Source organism: Sapajus apella, unplaced genomic scaffold (assembly GCF_009761245.1).
Source record: "Sapajus apella isolate SASKATOON/1434 unplaced genomic scaffold, GSC_monkey_1.0 scaffold1, whole genome shotgun sequence".
Classification (NCBI taxonomy): Eukaryota; Metazoa; Chordata; class Mammalia; order Primates; family Cebidae; genus Sapajus; species Sapajus apella.
In genome coordinates, this window is record NW_022436941.1 from 77667883 (window position 1) to 77687557 (window position 19675).

The following is a 19675-nucleotide window of genomic DNA, read 5'->3' on the forward strand; positions in this document are numbered from 1 at the left end:
ATATATATAATATATATATTATATATATAATATATATTATATTATAATATATACAATATAATTATATTATATTAACTAATATAAAAAAAGTCATTTATTTGCTTCTTGATTTCCTGCTTATTGTTGTAACTTCACAGATATAAGGATAAAGAAGCTGAGTTGTCATGAAGTTATTTGAAAGTAACATTTAAGAGAGATACCTGGTTTTTGTCTTCAAGGTTGCTATGAGATTTAGCAGTTCACGTGCACCCTAGTGGCATCTTGCAGTGGAAGGAAAGTGGATTTTTTCAGTTCTTAACCATGTGCCAGGCCCTGTGCAACCAGTATATGGCAGAACTGGGATATGAACTCAGGTCTGACTCCATTCTTCATGTTTTCTCCATTCCACCATCATTGATTCTGTTATCCTGAAATAGTCCAGTGTTTTTTAACTTAAATGTTAGGGTCACTGTGTGGTGAGCTTTGCTAGCAGTGTATTACAGTGAGTTAGTAGGTACTTGATCTGACAAAGCAAGGTTCCTGAATAAAGTAGAATCAATGGGATATATATTCCCTGGATTTAACTGAAGTAGATCCAATCAGTGTGTGGTGTGCTGTTTCTTAGTAGACCCCTCATTTTAATTTCCTTGACTTTTTGACTCCCCAAATCTGAAATTTTCTGAGCTTCTGGGGCCATGTTTTAATTTAGTACAAATTTCTGGAGAAAAGTGTTAACTTCACCAAAGCCACATAGTTATTGGCAGAGGCTGGACTAAAGGCCAGTGGAGACTCCATTCTGGGGTCTTTCCGGTATACTCACTCAGCTCTGATAGCCACACCCACCCTGATAATATTAATAAATATCACAGCAATGATGCTATAATGGCTAACATTTATTAAGCATTTCCTTCGTGACAGGCACTGTGATAGGCTTCACCACCATTATCTCATCAAGTCTTTGTAACAACTCTGTCATGTTCGTACTGTATTATACCTGGAGAAACAGAGGCTTGACTAGCAATGAGTCAAAGGTTGCCCTGCTGGTCACTTGTAGAACAGGCCTCCCAACCCAGCAGTGTTTGACTTCAGAGTCTGAGATTTATCTGCCCTGCCTACTTTTCAGTGTGGTATCTGAAGATGTCATGCATACTTAATCTTCTAGGTCCTTTCCAAAGAAACATGAGGTAGTTTTAAACTAATATGTATTATTTAAAATATCTAGTAGCTCTTTCAAAAAGCTTTGTTTTGCCTGTAAGCAAAAACCAGCTCTTCACTTTTCAAAGGTTTGTCTTTGTGGCTCTGAGCTGTTTGATATCAGGCACTGTTATCTTTTTCATCTCTTTTCCTCTCCTGCTATAATACCATTCACATAATAAGCAATTTAGAAATATTTGCTGAATGAAAGTGAAGTCATATTAAACAGGGGGCTCTAAAAACCCAAGTTTGCATAGTGGCATTAGTTTTGATCATTATTTACTGTATGTTTTTCATTTATGTAAAAATCCATTAATAGGGAAACTTGATGGCAATCTCCTCAAAAAATATTTCTTGAATGAATAAATGATGAACTACCCTTGAAAAGTTGCATTTTCTTTAGAGTTTTTTTTCCATCAGTAGTTTATATTTTTGAGGCTAGGTGTCATGGCTCACTCCTGTAATCCCAGTACTTTGGGAGGCTAAGGTGGGCGGATCACTTGGGCTCAACAGTTCAAAACAAGCCTGACCAACATGGAGAAACTCCATCTCTACTAAAAATACAAAAATTAGCTGGGTGTGGTGGTGGGTGTCTATAATCCCAGCTACTCGGGAGACTGAGGCAGAAGAATTGCTTGAACCTGGGAGGCGGAGATTGCAGTGAGTCGAGATTGTGCCACTGCACTCCAGCCTGGGCAACAAAGCTAGACTTCACCAAAAAAAAAAAAAAAAAAAGTTTCTATTTTTGTTTTAATTGTGGTAAAAAATATATATAATATAAAACTATTTTAACTGTTTTTTTAAATCCTTTTTCTTTCCCACAAAATTGGATGTCATATTTTAACTGTTTTTAAGCGTGTAGTTCTATGGCACTAAGTACATTGACAATGTTGCACAGACATTACTCTCATCCATTCTCCCAAACTTTTCTTTGAGTTTGAAGCCTGTAAATAAAACATTTTCAAGGCTCTACCTGTTATTCAAGCAGTTTAAGTGGAAATATTGCATTCATTGCTTTATTTGGGATGTAGTAACCTTAAAAAAAATCAGTTGATTACTAAATGCCATTCTCTTTCTTTCCCCTAGTGGAATGAGACCGTGGAGCTTTTTCGTGCTAAGATGCCATTACGGAAACATCGCTGTCGTTTCAAGAGCTATGAGCATTGTTTCACAGCAGCTGAAGCTGTGGATTGGCTGCATGATCTGCTGAGGTGCAATCAAAACTTTGGCCCCGAAGTGACTCGCAAACAAACGATCCAGCTGCTAAAAAAATTCCTCAAGAATCACGTTATTGAAGACATTAAGGGAAAATGGGGTCAGGAAGATTTTGAAGACAATCGTCACTTATACAGGTAATGGCAACATGTAACCTGGAAGGTGAGGAATCATGGGGGATGAGTGAATCTGCTTCAAGTCTGTTGAAGCTTCCTGATGTGTAAGAATTTACTTTGTTCACTGAACAGTGGGTCTAGTTGTGATTTGTTGAGCGGAGAACAGAATGTGTTGCTACAATAAAACCAATTGCAATTTTTCTTGGCCTCTTAGAGCACCTCAGAGCTGTGTTGTGTTGCAGTGCTTTTTCAGTAAGGAAATCTTTTCATGCCTTTTGCTCACCTGGGAAGTTGGTGGCCATACTTAGTCCTTCTCCTGGAGAATCTGAAATGGGTGAAACAGTAGCTCTGGGTTCAGCTTTTCTAAGCAATGGGGTTTGGTATATGCAGGATGTTAGTAGCAGAGTGTGTGTGATCTTTAAACAGCTCAGGGCCCATGTGAACAATTATGCTAGAATTCCCTGTTGTCTCAGATTAAGCCTGCCAATGTGAGTCTGCTTTTCTGCAAATATTTTTGCCCATGTTTCAGTGCTATTTTATGATATGGACACTTACCACCAGATAATCCAAGGGAAAATGAAGATTGCTTGTCTTGCACTTCCCTTCTCAATGCATACTTGGCAGTTTTATTGCTGGAGGTGGAGGGGACCAACCTAAGATTCACACATGGGAGAAGACCAAAGAGGAATGAAGTCATACAGGTCTATAAAGGAATTGTTGGATTATCTACAAAGATTAAGAGAAGGAATGAAAAATATGGACCCTTAATATGTGCTTTCTTTTACTCTAGCTAAAAAATAAGGAGTGTGATTATAATATGTTCAGTGAGGGCATTCCACTGGGACACATGGCTTTGCACAGGGAAAACCTGGCTCTTTCGTAGTGGAACCATTTCCTTGTCTCCCTCTTGGCCTAGCTGCTGAGAAAGGCAGAGCAGGGTGAGGGTGTCTTTTGTGAGTGCACAGGGTGAAGAACAGACATGCTGTACATTGGAATCTAACTTCCTCATGGAATTTCATCAGCAGTCTCTTGCGCCCAGGTATCAGTACTGTCATCTAGGCAATTAGTCATCTTTCCATTTGGTGGTTAGTTTCGACTTTGCTGATCCCACTTGTAATTAGGATATGGTGTAATCTTGACCTATTCTGAGACTTAGTACTTAATAGCATCAGACAGTGGAAATTTTAGCCTTGATTTTCTATATGCCACACTTCATTGGGAATTCTTAAATGATTATTTATCTTGAGAAACTTTAATTGCTTGTACCCCATCAAGATTTAGCTAGAATACTGAAAGATTCTCCGGTTGAGTAACTTCCAGTCTGTTCTATTGTGACCTTAAATTGGATACCTCCCATCGAGTCTTAGGAGGCTTTATGAGTCCCCAGCAGAGTAAAATAGGAGCCAACCACCCAGCACTAACTGCCAGAACGTGTTCCACTTCAATATTAAGACTTAACCATGTATTATTCCTTTTTAAAAAAAAGTGTATGCAACAGATTAAATTCATATATTAAATAATGATTTTTTTCTCCAGTTTCTCTCCTAGAATACTTGTGAGTCATAAATGGAACAGTATTTTTTGTTTCACCATTTACTACCTGAAAGTTCATTCTGGCTTTCCATTTTCTTGAGTGGAAGTTGTGTAAGTTAACCACTGACTTTTGCCAATTACCTAGATTAATCTGGGATGAAATCTATTTAGGCAGGTAAATCATTTGTTAAGGTGCCCGTGCCTTGAATTGAGAGTGAGCTAATGAGTGTACAGGCAGTCGCTGCATACATGCAGGCTTCTATTACATGCCAGTGCTCCAGGAAAGAGCATTTGCTGTCCTACCTGCTGTATCTCAACTGCTTTTCTTGGGCGAAGAGTACTACTGCCAAGTTATGAAAACATAGGAGGTTAGTTTGAACAAGAGGAGGTTAGATTTGAAAATAGATGGAGAAGGCTGGGTGCAGTGGCTCACGTCTGTAACACTAGCACTTTGGGAGGCCGAGGTGAGCGGATCACCTGAGGTCAGGAGTTTGAGAACAGCCTGACCAATCTGAGAAGACCCCTGTCTCTACTAAAAATACAAAATTAGCTACGTGTGGTGGCACATGCCTGTAATCCCAGCTACTTGGGAGACTGAGGCAGGGGAATCCCTTGAACCTGGGAGGTGGAGGTTGTGGTTTGCTGAGATCACGCCATTGTACCCTAGCCTGGGCAACAAGAGCAAAACTCTGTCTCAAAAAAAAAAAAAAATAGATGGAGAGTCAGTGAAATGTCAAAATCCAGGAACATCCTTCTGATTATCAAGCTTTGTGAAAAGGAGCCTTTAAAAATGTATTTATTTAAATTAAATTTCATTAATTTTAAATTTATTTATTTAAATTTTAGTTTAATTTATTTAATTTTTATTACCATATAATAATGGTGCATATTTAGGGAGTACTGAGTGATATATTGATCCAAGTATCCAGTGTGTGATGATCAAATCAGGGTAATCAGAATATTTATCACCTCAAACATTTTTCATTTCTTTGTGTTGGGAATATTCAAAAATTCCTTGTAGAATGAGTTAGGAAGAATTCTCTTCAGTTTTTTGGAATAATTTGAGAAGAACTGAAATTAATTTTTCTTCAAAGGTGTGGTAGATTTTATTAGTAAAGCTGTCCAGTCCTGGACTTTTCTTCATTAGGAGACGTTTTATTATGATTCAGTCTTGTTACTTGTTACTGATCTATTCGAATTTTCTATTTATTTCCGGTTCAATCATGGTAAGTTGTATGCGTCCATGAATATATCCATTTCCTTTAGGGTTTCCAATTTGTTACTTGTATTTATTCATTAAATAAGTTTTCTATGCCTTTTCCTATCTCTTCACTTTCTGAAATGCTCAAGATACACTTGTTTATTTGCTTAATGGTATCCCATATGTTTTGTAGGCTCTATTTTCTTTATTCCTTTTTCTTTATTTTTATCAGATGGGGTTATTTCAGAAGACCTGTCTTCAAGTTAAGAAAGTTTTTCTTCTGCTTGATCTGGCCTATTGAAATGTTGGCTGTTTTTTTTTTTTTTTTTTAATTTCATTCATTGAATTCTTAATTTCCAGGATTTCTGTTTGATTCTTTTTATTTATACCTATCTTTTTATTAAATTTTTCATTCAGAGCTGGGTGTGGTGGTGTGTACCTGTAGTCCCAGCTACCCAGGAGGTGAGAGTGTTGCTTGCATATGGGAGTTTGAGTCCAGCTAGGGCAACATAGTGAGACCTTGTCTCTTTAAAAAAATATATATTATTCAGATCACAAGTTATTTCCCTCATTTCTTTGTATTGTCTATGTTATTTTGTATCTTACTGAGCTTCCTTGAGATCATTATTTCAAATTCTTTTTCAGACATTTCATTGATTTCCTTCTTTCAGATCTGTTAATGGAGAATGATTGTGTCCTTTTGGAGGTTTCATGTTACCTTGCATTTTCATGTTTTTTATGTCTCAACGTTGATATCGGTGTATCTGGTGGAACAGTTGATTTTTCCAGTTTTATGGATTGGCTTTTGTAGGTAAAGACGTTTTTCCTGTAAATCTGTCTATAGTGTTGGCTGGTTAGGGTGCTTTCCCTTTGATTTTGGATATGTGCAGTAATTTAGTCTCTGTATTATTTCTTTGGCTGTAATCAATGCCAGTGGTGTCTGTGAGTTCCTCAGTGGCTTAGGTTGGAGGCTGTGGCAAGGCTTTTCTGATGATGTGGATGCCAGGCAGGCTGATCCTGCAGCCCATGGGTGGTATGTGTGTGCCCTTGGGTGGTGGTAGTGAGCAGGGTGTGATGGTTGTCAGCTCCCTGGGTAGTATATGCAGGAGCTGGCATTGACGGTGGAGTGCCTGGGTGGGCTGGTCTGAAGGGAAACGTTTTATAAGTAGTACTGGGAATACGGAAATGGACATTGAAGAGTTCTTGCTGGAAAGGAAGCAACTAATATCCTAGAGCTTCTGTGATATTCCAACCTCATCACGTAATTCATTATCTAACTCAACACCTGTAGATGGAAGTGGTAGTATCCTAGTTGTAAAGATTAGGAAAATAATAAGGCCAAAGTAACTAACTTGTCCAAAGTAATCCAAGTAGTAGTGGGAGAGTCAGGATTCAAAATGAGATCTTCATCTCTGAAGCCTATGCTCTTGTGGTATGCCAGGCTGCCTCCATTTTCACAACATGAGATTGACTTAGTTTATCAAATATATTAGTAAATGAAAGAGTAACCACACAGAATAAGCAAGAAACATTTGGCGTAGTCAACAAGTTTATATTCACAGAGTTCTTGCAATGCATTATTATGTAATACATATTAAATGATGAACTGTCTTCTTCAAGAAGTTCTTCTCGAATAAAGGAGTTAAGGGAAATATAATCAACTGAAATACTTATATAAATATAGCAAAAGAGAGGTGGTTTCCTTGGTCTATGAATTAGAGAAAGGTACCTGAAATATAAGGGTTCTTTTTGTATATTTTAAAGAGAGGGAATTTGCATATATATGTTAGAGAATTTTATTAAAAAGATGATGAGTAAAACCCTTAATTTGAAATGTGTCAAAATGATTTCCAGATTTAAAAAATGCATGGCGTATTTGTTATGTGAATGCATTTAAATTTTTTAGTTTTTTTTTTTTTTAAGACTCAAAATGTTCAGTATAGAAAATAGAAGGGAGGAGTGAATTTTAGTGTGTAAGAAAGGAAAGCAAGTTTGTAATATCTGAATGCCTATAATAATAATAAGGTGTTGTAGAGCTGTACCCCAGCACTATACTTCTTTTCTATTAACCAATAGCAATTACTAGAAAGAGTTCTGGATTTGCTGCTGGTGAAAACAATTTTAGATTTCACTAAGTGGTGCTCATAGTTGCACCAGATGCTGTTGTCTGTGTCTTAAAGCTTTATGACCTTAAACTTCTAATGGATAAGAAGAATGAATTACACTACTTTATATGTTTATAAGAAATTTTGGTTTATGAAGCATTTCTACTTCTGTGATCTCATTTAATCTTTATGATTTCCTCTGATCTTTACGACAATCCTATGAGTTGGACAGGTTACATATTTAATCCTCAGGGGATCAGACACTTTCCCCTTTAAAATGTCTAAACAAAACTCTAAGAATTTTCTGGTTAATAAATTCCATACTTACTGCTTCTGCCCATCTGTGTATGTGAACAATTATGTAAATTATTTAAACCTAATTTAGTGGGTTCTATACAAATAAAAATGTATATTATGATAATTGTTTGTTTTGGATTATTTAATGAAAAAAGTGTTTGCCCTGTTGTAGCTCTTTAGTAGGAAAGGGTTCTCTGGCATGGATCCTATACATGGCCCCTGACTTGCTCTCATTACTAGTGCTAGCTCTGGTGGGTGGTTGAACTGGGAAGGTTTTCATGGCTTACAGGTACAAATTCACTGGCTCAGATGGTGGGGGTTGAGGTCTAACATGTAGGAACCATCTTCTTTTCATTCCCCTGCCTGTCTCATTTCTTTTTTTCTTTTCTCCTCTTTTTTCTTTTTTGTTTCTACCTCTATGTGTGTTATTGTCATGTTTCAACTTCTCTTTTTCTTCCTCTTTCTCTCTTTCTATTCCTTTTCCCTCACACTTTCTTGTTTTTCTGGCCCATTTCCAAAATACTGATTATAATTTGAAACTAAAGTTCGTTATGTAGCTATTGCCAGATATATTGAATAATGTTACTTTCACAGTTCTTAATGTAAAAAGCAGAGGAATCATGCTACCCAGCTGGCTTAGTATATAAAGCCACAGAAGTTAACACTATGGTGTTGATGAAGTGATAGACATATAAATCAGTGGTACAGAATAGAGAGTCCAGAAACGGATACATATAAATATGCCAATAGATTTTTTACAAAGATGTAAATTCAATTTAATGGAAAACGATTAGTCTTTTCAGAAAATTACGTTGGAATAATTGGGCATCCATCCATATATATGCAAGAAAAAAAAGAAACTCACATAAACCTTATACTTCATAAAAAAATTAGTTCAAAGTGGATCACAGATTTGAATGTAAAACTATAGAACTTTTAGGAAAACAGGAGAAAAATCTTTGTTTTGGTATTAGGCAAAGAGTTTTTAGACACGACACTAAAAGCACCAAACATAAAGAAAAAATATGATAAATTGGATTTCATCAAAACAACAATTTTTACTCTGTGAAAGACATTGGATGAGAGGATGAGAGGACAAGCTACAGATGGGGAAAATATTTGCAAACCACATGTGACAGTCAGTGGCATCAAGAATATATAAAGAACTCATCAACTCAATAGTAAGTAAACAAGCAGCAATCCAATTAAAAAATGTGTAAGACTTGAAAAGACATATCACCAAAAGTATGCAATTAGCAGATGAGCATTTAAAAAGATGTTTAATGTAGTATACATTAGGGAGATGCAAATTAAAGCCCTAAGGAGATCCAACTATGTATCTGTTAATATGTTTAATGATATCTAGTGCTAGTGAGGATGCAGAGTCACTGGAAATCTTATACACTGCTAGTGGACACCTATATTGTTAGTCCCTTTAGGAAAGTTTGTTAGTTTCTTCTAAAGTTAGTAAGTTCGTTGACTATATGATTCAGTGTTTCTAATCCTGGGTATTTACCCTAGGGAAACAAAGACAATGTTTACACAAAAACTTGTAAGTACATGTTTATAGATTGCCAATAAGTGGAAATAACCTAAACATTCTTCCATGGGTGAATGGATAACTATTGTACATCCAAACAGTATAGTATTGTTGGGTGGGAGAAGGGTGTGACTGCAAAGGGAGAGCAGGAAGGAGTGCTTTTGAGAGTAATGGATTGTTCTGTGTCTTGATTTTGGTGGCAGATACACAAAAGGATACCTGTGTTAAACTTGATAGAGGATGATACACCAAAAACATTTTTTTTAACCATATAGTAATAACTTTCTTAAGCTGGAGATTTGCAAAACCTGTATTTGTACCTCCAGTGAAAGAAACTCAAATTTAAGTTGTTTGAGGGAGGTGGCCCTTAAGTCATTTTCTGTGGCCCTGGGAAAAATTCTTTCATCACTACCCAATAGATCTTTTGGACCAGTTTTAGATACAGTACCTCACCTTTAAATTAATGGACTACTTCCTCCCTCTAGTGGACATCTTTTGCTTTTCTAGGAAAGCACAAAATGTGTGAATGTGATTTTATTTTTCTTTTACTCATTTCATCATCATGGGTTGTTGTCCTGTGATTAGTTGGATAAGTTCTTAGCCTTACTGGGCATCAGTTTTCCCATACAGGAAGTGACAGGGCTACAAAGTGATACCCTGTCTTTACAAAAAGTTGAAAAGTTAGCTAGGGGAAGTGGTGGCATATACGATAGTCCTAGCTACTCCAGAGGCTGAGTGGGGCAGATTCCTTGAGCCCCTGAGTTCAAGGGTGCAGTGAACCATGATCATGCCATTGTACTTCAGCCTGGGTGACAGTCAGATACCTTGTCTCATTGAAAAAAGAAAAAGAAAAAAGAAAAAAATGACAGAGAGGACTAGATCTTCAGTACTTTTTAGTACTAAACTTTCATGTTTCCAGATATGGAGTACCTATCACATGTTTTCCAATCTATGGCAATGAAGGATCTAAAAAAGAAATATAACATGATTCTTTATCTCCCTAACTTTGTAATCTCTTTTGAGAGATTGTGTGTGTTTGTGTCTGTGTGTGTGTATGTATGTATGTATGAAAAAGATAAGTAACAGAATCAAGACAGTATTTAATTACCTAAAATAACCCATAACAAACAGTCAGTTACACTGGCAGTCATTGGGTTGACATATCTATTTTGTTTGACTTGCTTAGTGGTTTAGTCATTAAGTTTTTTTCTATCTCCTTTTTATTTTTAAATTTTGTGTATTTAGTGAAGATAATACATTTATGTGGTTCAAAACTTACAAAGTGCGAAAGGGCATATGCAATGAAAAGCCTTCCTCACATATCTCTCCCCCAGCCACCCAGTTCTCTTTCTCATAGGCACCTGACATCATTAGCTTCTAGCACAGTATTTTAATATATTATGAACCTGAAAGTCTTTAGATGGGGCAAACTCACTTCAGTGGCCACATTCCCCACCATTTCTCTATAATATTATGCCAGACTATATCACGATTATGTTTTCTGCCTGGCCATTGCAGGAATTGTGTCTGTGATCCGGGTGGTGTGGACTGGAGTGTTTGGAACCTCATGGAAGAGGAGGAGGAAGGGGAGGAGAAGGGGAATGAGGGAGAGGAGGAGCAACACTTCTCTAACTGTTAACAGCAGTTACCTTATCTTAACTGAAAAAAAAGTTAAAAGAATTAAAAAATTAGAGCAAGCCAGAAGCTGGGAGGTAGGATTTACATTGAAAATAAAAAAAATAGTAGTCTGGTTCTGGAGAACAAAGTGGTATCTAAATAACAAGAAGTGATGGGAAGGAAAAGGATATTTCAGGTGTCAAAGATGGCAAGATCAAGGCTGTCAGTCAGAAACACACAAGTAAGCTTCCTAGGAGAAGAGGGAGGAGGATGACCAGGCTGGAGCAGAAATCTTAGGTCGGGAAGTCATGAGGGATACATTTGGTGGAATTTCTCACATTTCTAACTATGGAGTAGGCTTTCATTTTAAAAGGAGAAGTTATTAAAGCCAGGCATAGTGGCATGTGCCTGTAGTCTTAGCTACTTAGGAGGCTGAAGCCAGAGGATTACTTAAGCCCAGGATTTTAAGGCCAGCCTGGGCAACGTAGTGGGACCTGTCTCTTAAAAAAAAAATAAAGAAAAAGAAAAACACAGAGAAGGCAGCTACTGTAGTGTTTTGAGCAGTGATGGAGTCTTTGTTCTAGAATAGAGTTAATTGAATAATAGGAACAGAATAGATTGTAAGGCAGAGAAGCTGGTGAGGTGTTTAAGGTAACTGGTAAAAGTGATATTGCCTGGATGAGAATGCCAGCTGTGGGGCTAAAAAGGAAGGAAGGGCCTGTTTTTTATAGCCAAATTTGAGGCTAGACCCTGTAACTGCTCTGTAGGTAGTCCATAAGCTTTGTTTGAAGTCTGATTTTTTTAAAACAAAGTTTTAAACATATTGTTCATTAATCTGAAATTACTATTTTCATTTAGAATCTTTATTAATGTTTAGCATCTGCTTACAGAGGTTTGGAATGTAACTTTAACCCTTTTCAAGCCAAAGACAATCCATAATACCTTGTAGCTCTTCAAACACACCTGCAGTGTTTAGTGGGTGTCTAAGTCTTTGTGATGGCTTTGTTCCTAGGTAATGTCTCAAGGATTTTGGAGTCTCTGGAGCTGGGTGACTGTCTCAGAGTTTCTACCCACATCTACCATAAGGTTCAAGAATGAATGTCCAGGTTGTTTTGGGGTAATGATGAAAAAAATATATAAGGGACACCTTTATTGCTGCCAGGCATTTTTTTTCTATCTCTGTTTCTTGCCAAACTCCTTTTCTATTTTGTGGGAATCCCCACTTGTGTGGGCCTTGGTGGGAGGCAGGGCCCCGTGCCCTACAGTGGAAGCTGAGGTGGGTAAGACACTCCTGCTTCCTATCCCTGGCAGTGAGGGCTCAGGCCTTGTCTTCTCCTTGGCCATTGGTATGTTTCTCCTTAGGACTTTGAATCTTGGATGAGGCATGAAAAGGAGAAAGGACAGCTTAGAATCTCCTGTGACAGAAGTGGTGGCCTGGAGGAGCAAGGACAGAAGTACACAGAGGCATCCAGAGGTACTGGCAGTGGCTTTAGGACCAGATTGTTCCTGGGGCATGAACTGACTCATGCTTTTTTTTTTTTTTTTCCTGTGTGTGCTGGGTGGCCTCCTTTTCCCCCTTGGTTTTATCTCCCACCTCCACCCTGTTTCTCCAGCTCTCCATTTGATTTTGTGTCCTACTTGATATCTCCAAATTCCTTTATGGTTAAATCAGCCAGAATTGGTTTCTGTTCCTTACAGCTGCAACTAAGAACCCAGATTGATATAACAGGCAATGGCTGTAGAGTGAGCAAGACTGGGGTAGCTTTTTAGGCCAAGGGAATAGCACAATGATTATTTTGTGTATGTGACTGCAACAGATTATTACGTGTTTGTGAAAGCAAAGCAACAGATCAGATTGGTCTGTAGCAATCAGAGATATGGGGGATGGATTTGAGTTCAGGATCCTTTGTAGGCACTGAGGCACAGGAACAGAGTCTACCAAGTATCAGTAGTAGGCCAATTACATGTGGACCCAAGTTTCAAAGTAATGTATTAAGCTGTTAAGTCAAACTGATTCTGGGGTTATATTATCACTGCCATCTTTGCAAAAGAGCCAGCACATGTAAGTAGGTTCGTTAAATAGAATGTTGAAGTATACTGTCCTGAGTCATAAAAGGTAATTCTTGGTGATTGATAGACTTTTTTTTTTTTTATAATGTCCTTTTTAAAGTCTTTTTGGTGACTGACTCATGATAATTTCAAATCCATGGTTTATCCTTCTATCCTGATCCTTCATTTGTGGTCATAGTTCCTCCTGATTTCTTTATTCCTTCCCTTTATATTTATTTGTTTTAAACACTTGATCTTACCAACTGGCGTTGAATTTTTTTTTTCCTTACCCGGGTTTCTTTGCTGAGAATTCATGATACCTAGTTATTGTCTGTGAGTGTCCTTAACCTATTTATGCCTGAGGTTGCAATTTTTTGAATTTTTGCAATCAGACCTTGGCCATGACCTTGAGCAGTAGGATATAAATAACTCCCACATGCTTAGTGTTCCAATAATGGAACACTAGGCATAATGAGTTTAAATAGGAACTGGAACAAAGGATTCTAGAAATATGAAAGGAGCATGGCTTACTGAAAGCTCCCACTTTAGACAGAAGAGAACACTCTTTTGGAGATAACATGAATTAAACAAGAGTAATTCTCAGATATTATTGACCTAGAAACAAAATAATAAATATCATATAGGTATTAATCAATTCTAACTATAACTTGCTGAGAAGAGTAGGAACTTGCCTTGAGATGTCGGTTGTAAGACTGGATTTATAAAAGTTGTTGAAAGCTGGGGTATACTATTCCCAATTTGTGGAATTGTCAAGCTCTCAATTAGGAATGGGAGAGGCCCAACAAATGTTTCCTGTGAACATGAGGAAGCACAGTCGGCTTAAGCATTTTATGTAGCTAGTGCCCTGTCAGCATTTCCCCAGTCACTTGATTAACACTTCTTTTCTGGCTTCTTAGCTCAGTTTTGAGTTTTTGGGTCTCTTAATTAGATCCTCACATATGCTACTTCTCTCAGTCCCCGCCTTTCCTCCTCCTTTGCTTTCTGAGGCATTATGGAGTTCCTGTTGTATGCCAGGCATGGTGCTAAACACTTTTGATGCATGTCCCTATCTATAGTTTAGTTAGAAAGACAAACAGATAAATTTGAATTTGTTTCAAATGTTCTAATAGGATGTGAATTCGTTTTTATAGGAGGGCTGAGGAATTTGCTTGAACCAGTCAGAGAATAGTTTGCTATAGAGGTGACACTTGAGTCTTGATGCATAAACAGGTGTTTGTCAGGGAAGGAAGGGAGAGAGGTTGATCAGGGTGATCAAGGTGGAGGGCACACAGTAAATAAGTTAGGTATTACTACACAGGCAGCTGTGGGAGGTAAGGGTGTGAAAGAATTTGCCTTTTATCTCTGTGTCCTCAACACCCAGCTAATGCTTAGTATTTTTTGACAAAGAAGTTCAAAGGTTAGTTAGTGAGTTCTCTTTCATACTGTAAAGGAGTTAAACAATAATCACCCTACCTCTGTTCCTCAGTTAAGGTCACTCAGTCCTCCCCATATCAGATGAACTGCAGTTAAGTATAATGTGAGCTCAGTATGGAAGGACTATAACAAACACAGGTTTAGAGTGAGGCAGGCCTAGGGTCTAATCCCAGCTCTCTGTTACTACCATTCATATGATCTTATGCAAAATGCTGACACTCTCTGAATCTCTGTGACCTTATCTACAGAGTAAGACTGCTAACATTTCAGTCTTTAGGATATACTGGTCACTAAGAATAGATGTAGGCATGACATGGTTGGGCTTTGTGTCCCCACACAAATCTCATGTTGAATTGTAATCCCCACCAGCTGTGGGGGGGGACCTGGCAGGAGGTGACTGGATCATGGGGGAGGATTTCCCCCTTGCCGTTCTGGTGATAGTGAGTTATCACAAGATCTGATGGTTTAAAAATGTGGCACTTTCCCCTTTGTGCTCTCTTTTTCTCTCCTGCCACTTTATGAAGAAGGTGCTTGCTTCTCCTTTGCCTTATGCCAAGATTGTAAGTTTCCTGAGGCCTCTCCAGCCATGTGGAACTGTGAGTCAATTAAATCTCTTTTCTTTATAAATTACTCAGTCTCAAGTAATTCTTTATAGTAGTGTGAAACCGGACTAATACAAGGTATTTACCAAGTTTACTGCAACTTGTGCTCAAACTGAATGAGCCAATTGTTGGAGATACAGTGGGAACATGACAGACAGACTTCTTACCCTGGTGGAGCCTATACAACAAAAAAGCAAGTAAGTATTCTTTTATCTCTGTATCCACCAGACCCAGGTCAGCAAACTTATTCTGAAAAGGGCCAAATAGTGAATATTTGCAGGTCATTTAACCTCTGTCAGAATTGCCTAACTGCAGTTGTAGGAAGAAAGCAGCTATATGCAGTGTGCCAACGAATGGGAATGGCTGTGTTCTACCAGTAAGACTTTACATATAATAAAGCAAGTTGTGGGATTTGGCCCATAGAACCTAGTTGCTAGACTCTAAGTAAGTTTCCTGAGGGCAAACACTGTTGTTTATTCTTGTACCTCTGTTACCTAATGGTGTCTGATATGTGGCAAGTACTTACATTGTTTGCCTTGATCTGAATTCATTACACGTAGATAAGTACAAACTAATAGGAGATTCAGTTATTTCAGGTCCTCTGAGAAGAGAAGCAGATGCCAACAGGGAACTAGATGTTCACGAGATTAAATGCCAGGGGTTGGGATGGGGCACCAGGAAAGGATAGATGGGGAAGGGAACAGGAGGCAATGGAGTGAGCCTGCAGGCTGTAATGAAGGCCTGAACTTAAGGAAAGCAGAGGGGAAAGAATTGGGTAGGAAGAGCCCAAGACCACATGGCACAGTTCTGAAAAAGTTCCCCAGGCTGATGGGGAGTTCCCAAGCAAAGGTTGCTGTTAGAGGAGTCTTAGGTCTTCTGGAAGGATTATCTTGGCCCATTGTCTTGCTGTGCTCCTTGGTGGGCTGGATGCAGCCTGGGGAAGTGTGAAGGGTGTGGTAGAGCAGCTGGGGAGCTGTTACCTTCTTGGAGGGAGATGTAAGCTGTGTACTCCTATGGCCAGCATAGTCCATTTCTTATGCTTCACAGATCCGCTTGCCTACACATGTTGATACTTTCTTCCTGAGTTGAAACCTAGAAGATGGAAATTACTAGGAAGACTATAGCCCCTATTGTTGCAGTTGGTCTCATGGCTGCAGCTGATACTCATTCTCTCCCTCCTTGACTCTTCATCCTCAATCCCTTACTGTCAGCCATCACCTTGGCAGGACTTGGGTGCTTTACTTGGTAGTGTGACCCAAAATTTCATTCCAGAAGATCTGAACCCATTGTAATCATTCACTTTTTGAGCTGGGTGTTTCTGTACAAACCCATTCACAGTTACAAGAGGTTGTAGTATTGTAAGTGGTTTGGACAAGGAAGTACCATGCAGATCTCCTGGGTGCCACATGTATTTCTCCCTGACCCTATTGTGTAAATGCAACTCTCTTGCCTGCTGATCAGGATCCATGACCTCTGCCAAGATGGTGATTCCTCTTCTCACCTGCGGCTCCCTGGCCATAAGGAGTCCAGAGTACCCTTACTATGTCCCCTGGCAAGAGTATTTCCCTTTGAGAGACAAGACTGCTAATTGCAGAGCCCAGAGTTGTGAGATGGGAAGCAAAGGGAGGGATGGTAAGTAGGGCCACTCCTGCTTCCATCCTCTGTTTCCTAGTACATGTAGTCTTCCTAGGGGGATACAATGCCATATAGATTTCTCTGACTTAATTCTTATACCATTCCATTCTATATGTGTAGCTTGTCTCCAGTGAAATCAGGTAATGTGAGTCATCCAACTTTGTTCTTTTTCAAAATTCGTTTGGGTTATTCTAGTTCTTTTTCTTTTTTATGTACATTTTAGAATCAACTTGTTTATTCCTGTAAAAATTCTTGCTGGGAGTGAAATCTTGTGGAATAAGTAATCACTTTGGGAAAAATTAGCAGCTTAACAAAATTGAGTCTTCCAAATCATTAACACAGTACTTTTCTCTCTATATTTAGGTACTTAATCTCTCAGCATTTTTTTTTTTGTAGCGTTGAGTATATGGATCCTGAACATATTTTGTTATATTTATACCTAAGTAGTTCATGCTGTTTGATGCAATAATCACCCCACCTATTTGTCGGGTTGTGCTATTGCAAGTGGTTGTAGTTTTTCTTGTAAATATTGTAGATTTCTTTATATTTTACAGATTTTTTTTTTCTGTTACAAATTTAATTTATTTTCTAAATATCTATTGTTAATCTAAGGTAGAAGTGTCTTTCAGATAAGCTCACATCTCTCCTTAAAAATGCTCACTTGATCCTTTACTTACAGTGGAATCTTTATTCATGTGGAATAAGAAAAGATTTCTGAGTTTGGATTTTAAAGCCTTCCTTAGTTTGGTTTCCAGCTCCATCTCCCATTCTCCTTTCTTCAAACACTTTATGTTCCTGACACACTTTTGGAAAGTATTGTTAATCATTAGCAGTTTTTGAGCATTTATATACCACTAATGGGCTTAAAAAAATGTTGAATGGATTTACAGAGCACAGCAAAACTCTACAAGTTGCTATGGTTTTGCATAACTCATGGATTTCTGGGAAATAGTAGTCTCAGAAATACCAGCCCATATAATAATCAATATCTGGCTGTGTTTTTTTTGTATTGTTGTTTGTTCTTTGTTTTGTGGTACAAAGTCTGTAAGTTACTAAGGCAAGGAGGCAGGCTGGTCAAAACTGTTGATATTGCAGATTTCTGTTGATGCTTCCACAATATACAGTTTAACCCTTAAAAAGGCTTTAAATCATTGAGAGATCTGTCATTTCTCAGTCAAGTTTATTAAGATTTATAATTGTGTTTCTTTGTGGTTTAGATGCCTTAGAATAATTTTATTGATGTATTAGGTAAGAAATAGCATTTTTTTTTTTCAAGTAACTTCACCAAAGGATAGCTCTGGTATGGATTATTTTAAATTGCTTTTCTCCAGCCAATATTTGGCAGTGGTGGTGACATTAGGAGACCTGGATTGTTTGGTTGGACGATTGGCTGTGGCCAGTAACTTTTCTGACCTTAATTTCTTCAGTGTACAAATGTGCAGTTTGTTCTAGATGATTTCTAAGGGACTTTATAATTCTGAAATCCATGTCATGTTAGGATTAAATTTACAGTTTTAAAAGCAAAACCGAATATAGCCCACTAGAGGGAGCTCTGCTCTTTTTAAATGTTCTCAATTTTATTGAGAAAGACGTCTTTCATACAAGAGTATATGCTAATTTTTATTTCAGTAGCAAAAAATATTTGATATTGACTTAAACTTTTGCCAATTTGATGTATGTGAAATTTTTTCATGATGTTATTTTGAATTTCCTTGATTATTAATGAGGTTGAGTGTATTTTTATGTTTATTCACCACTCCTGATTCCACATCTGGAAATGTCTGGTTCATATGTTTTGCCTTTTTCCACAGAAGTTTTTTCTTATAGATTTATTATAGTTTAAAAAAGCATATTCTGGGCCAGGCACAGTGGCTCGCATCTGTAATCCCAGCACTTTGAGAGGCTGAGACAGGCAGATTACCTGAGGGTCAGGAGTTTGAGACCAGCCTGGCCAACATAGTGAAAGCCTGTCTCTACTAAAAATACAAAAATTAGCCTGGTGTGGTGCCATGCGCCTGTAGTCCCAGCTACTTGGGAGGCTGAGGCAGGATAATCGCTTGAACCTGGGAGCTGGATGTTGCAGTGAGCCAAGATCGTGCCGCTGCATTTCAGCTTGGGTGATGGAGTAAGACTCCATCTCAAACATATATGTGTGTGTGTGTATATATATATATATGTATACATATATATATATATATATATATATATGTAAAATATATATATTCTGGATATTAACCCTTTATCAGTTATATAGGTTACAAAGATCTTTTGCTTTTTCACTTTATTTATGGTGACTTGATGAACAGAAAAGTTCTTAATTTTAATGTAGTTGAATCTATCAGTCTTTTTCTTTACGTTGTATGGTTTTAATATCTTTCTTAAAAAGAGTCCCTTCATTACTCAAAGTCAGAGAGATATATTTTCTTTGACCTTAGAATAAGGGATATTATTGTGCCTTATATTTAATGGTTTTGCCCATGATTTTTTATTCATGGTGTGAGTTAGGAATTGTTTTGATTTTGTATTGCTGAGAAACAATGTACCCCAAACTTTAGTGGCTTAAAGTAACCATTTTATTTTGCACCTGGGTTTTGTGGGAAGCTTTTAGAAAGATCTCACCTGATAGTTTTTTTTCTTCCAACAAAGGCGGCATCAGTTGAGCTAGAAAATTTACTTCTAAGATGGCTTCTTTCTCTGCTCACAAATGTGGTGTCTTTGTGCTTCTTGGCCCCTCTTTTTATATGAGGCTTCATCCTATAGGTCATTTCCATGTGAGTTGTGCTGCTTGTAGCATGATGGTCTTAGAGTAGTCAGTGCCACCTCTGGGCTGGAGGCCAACCAACACAAAAACAGTGCATTAAACAAAACTACAACCAAGAACCCTCGCAGAGTCCACTTCACTCCCCTGCTACCTTCACCTGAGCACATGCTGGTATCCATGGCTAAGGGAGCTGAAGACAGATCACATCACAGGAGTCTTTGCAGACATTTCCCAGTACCAGTCCAGAGCCCACTATGCCCAGATTGGCTACAACCAGAAGAGAAATAATAGTCACTGCAATTTGGCTCTTAGGAAGCCCATCCTTAGGGGAAAGGGGAGAGCACCACATCAAGGGATTATCCCGTGGGACAAAACAATCAATCTGAACAATAGCCCT

At 38.0% G+C, this 19675-nt stretch overlaps 1 protein-coding gene across 2 annotated transcripts in view; it reads left to right on the plus strand.

Annotated features, from left to right (window-relative positions):
- Positions 1-19675, plus strand: part of DEPDC1B (DEP domain containing 1B) — a 95868-nt gene that overhangs the window by 9191 nt on the left and 67002 nt on the right. Inside the window, exons 1-2 of one of the 2 annotated variants that reach the window (XM_032280255.1) lie at positions 119-353; positions 2260-2525. In XM_032280255.1, the coding sequence (XP_032136146.1) occupies positions 2293-2525 (233 nt within the window). In that variant the 5' untranslated portion in view covers positions 119-353; positions 2260-2292. Of the gene's footprint in view, positions 1-118; positions 354-2259; positions 2526-19675 lie in introns of those variants that run through there. The other variant, XM_032280248.1, reaches the window with a different exon arrangement.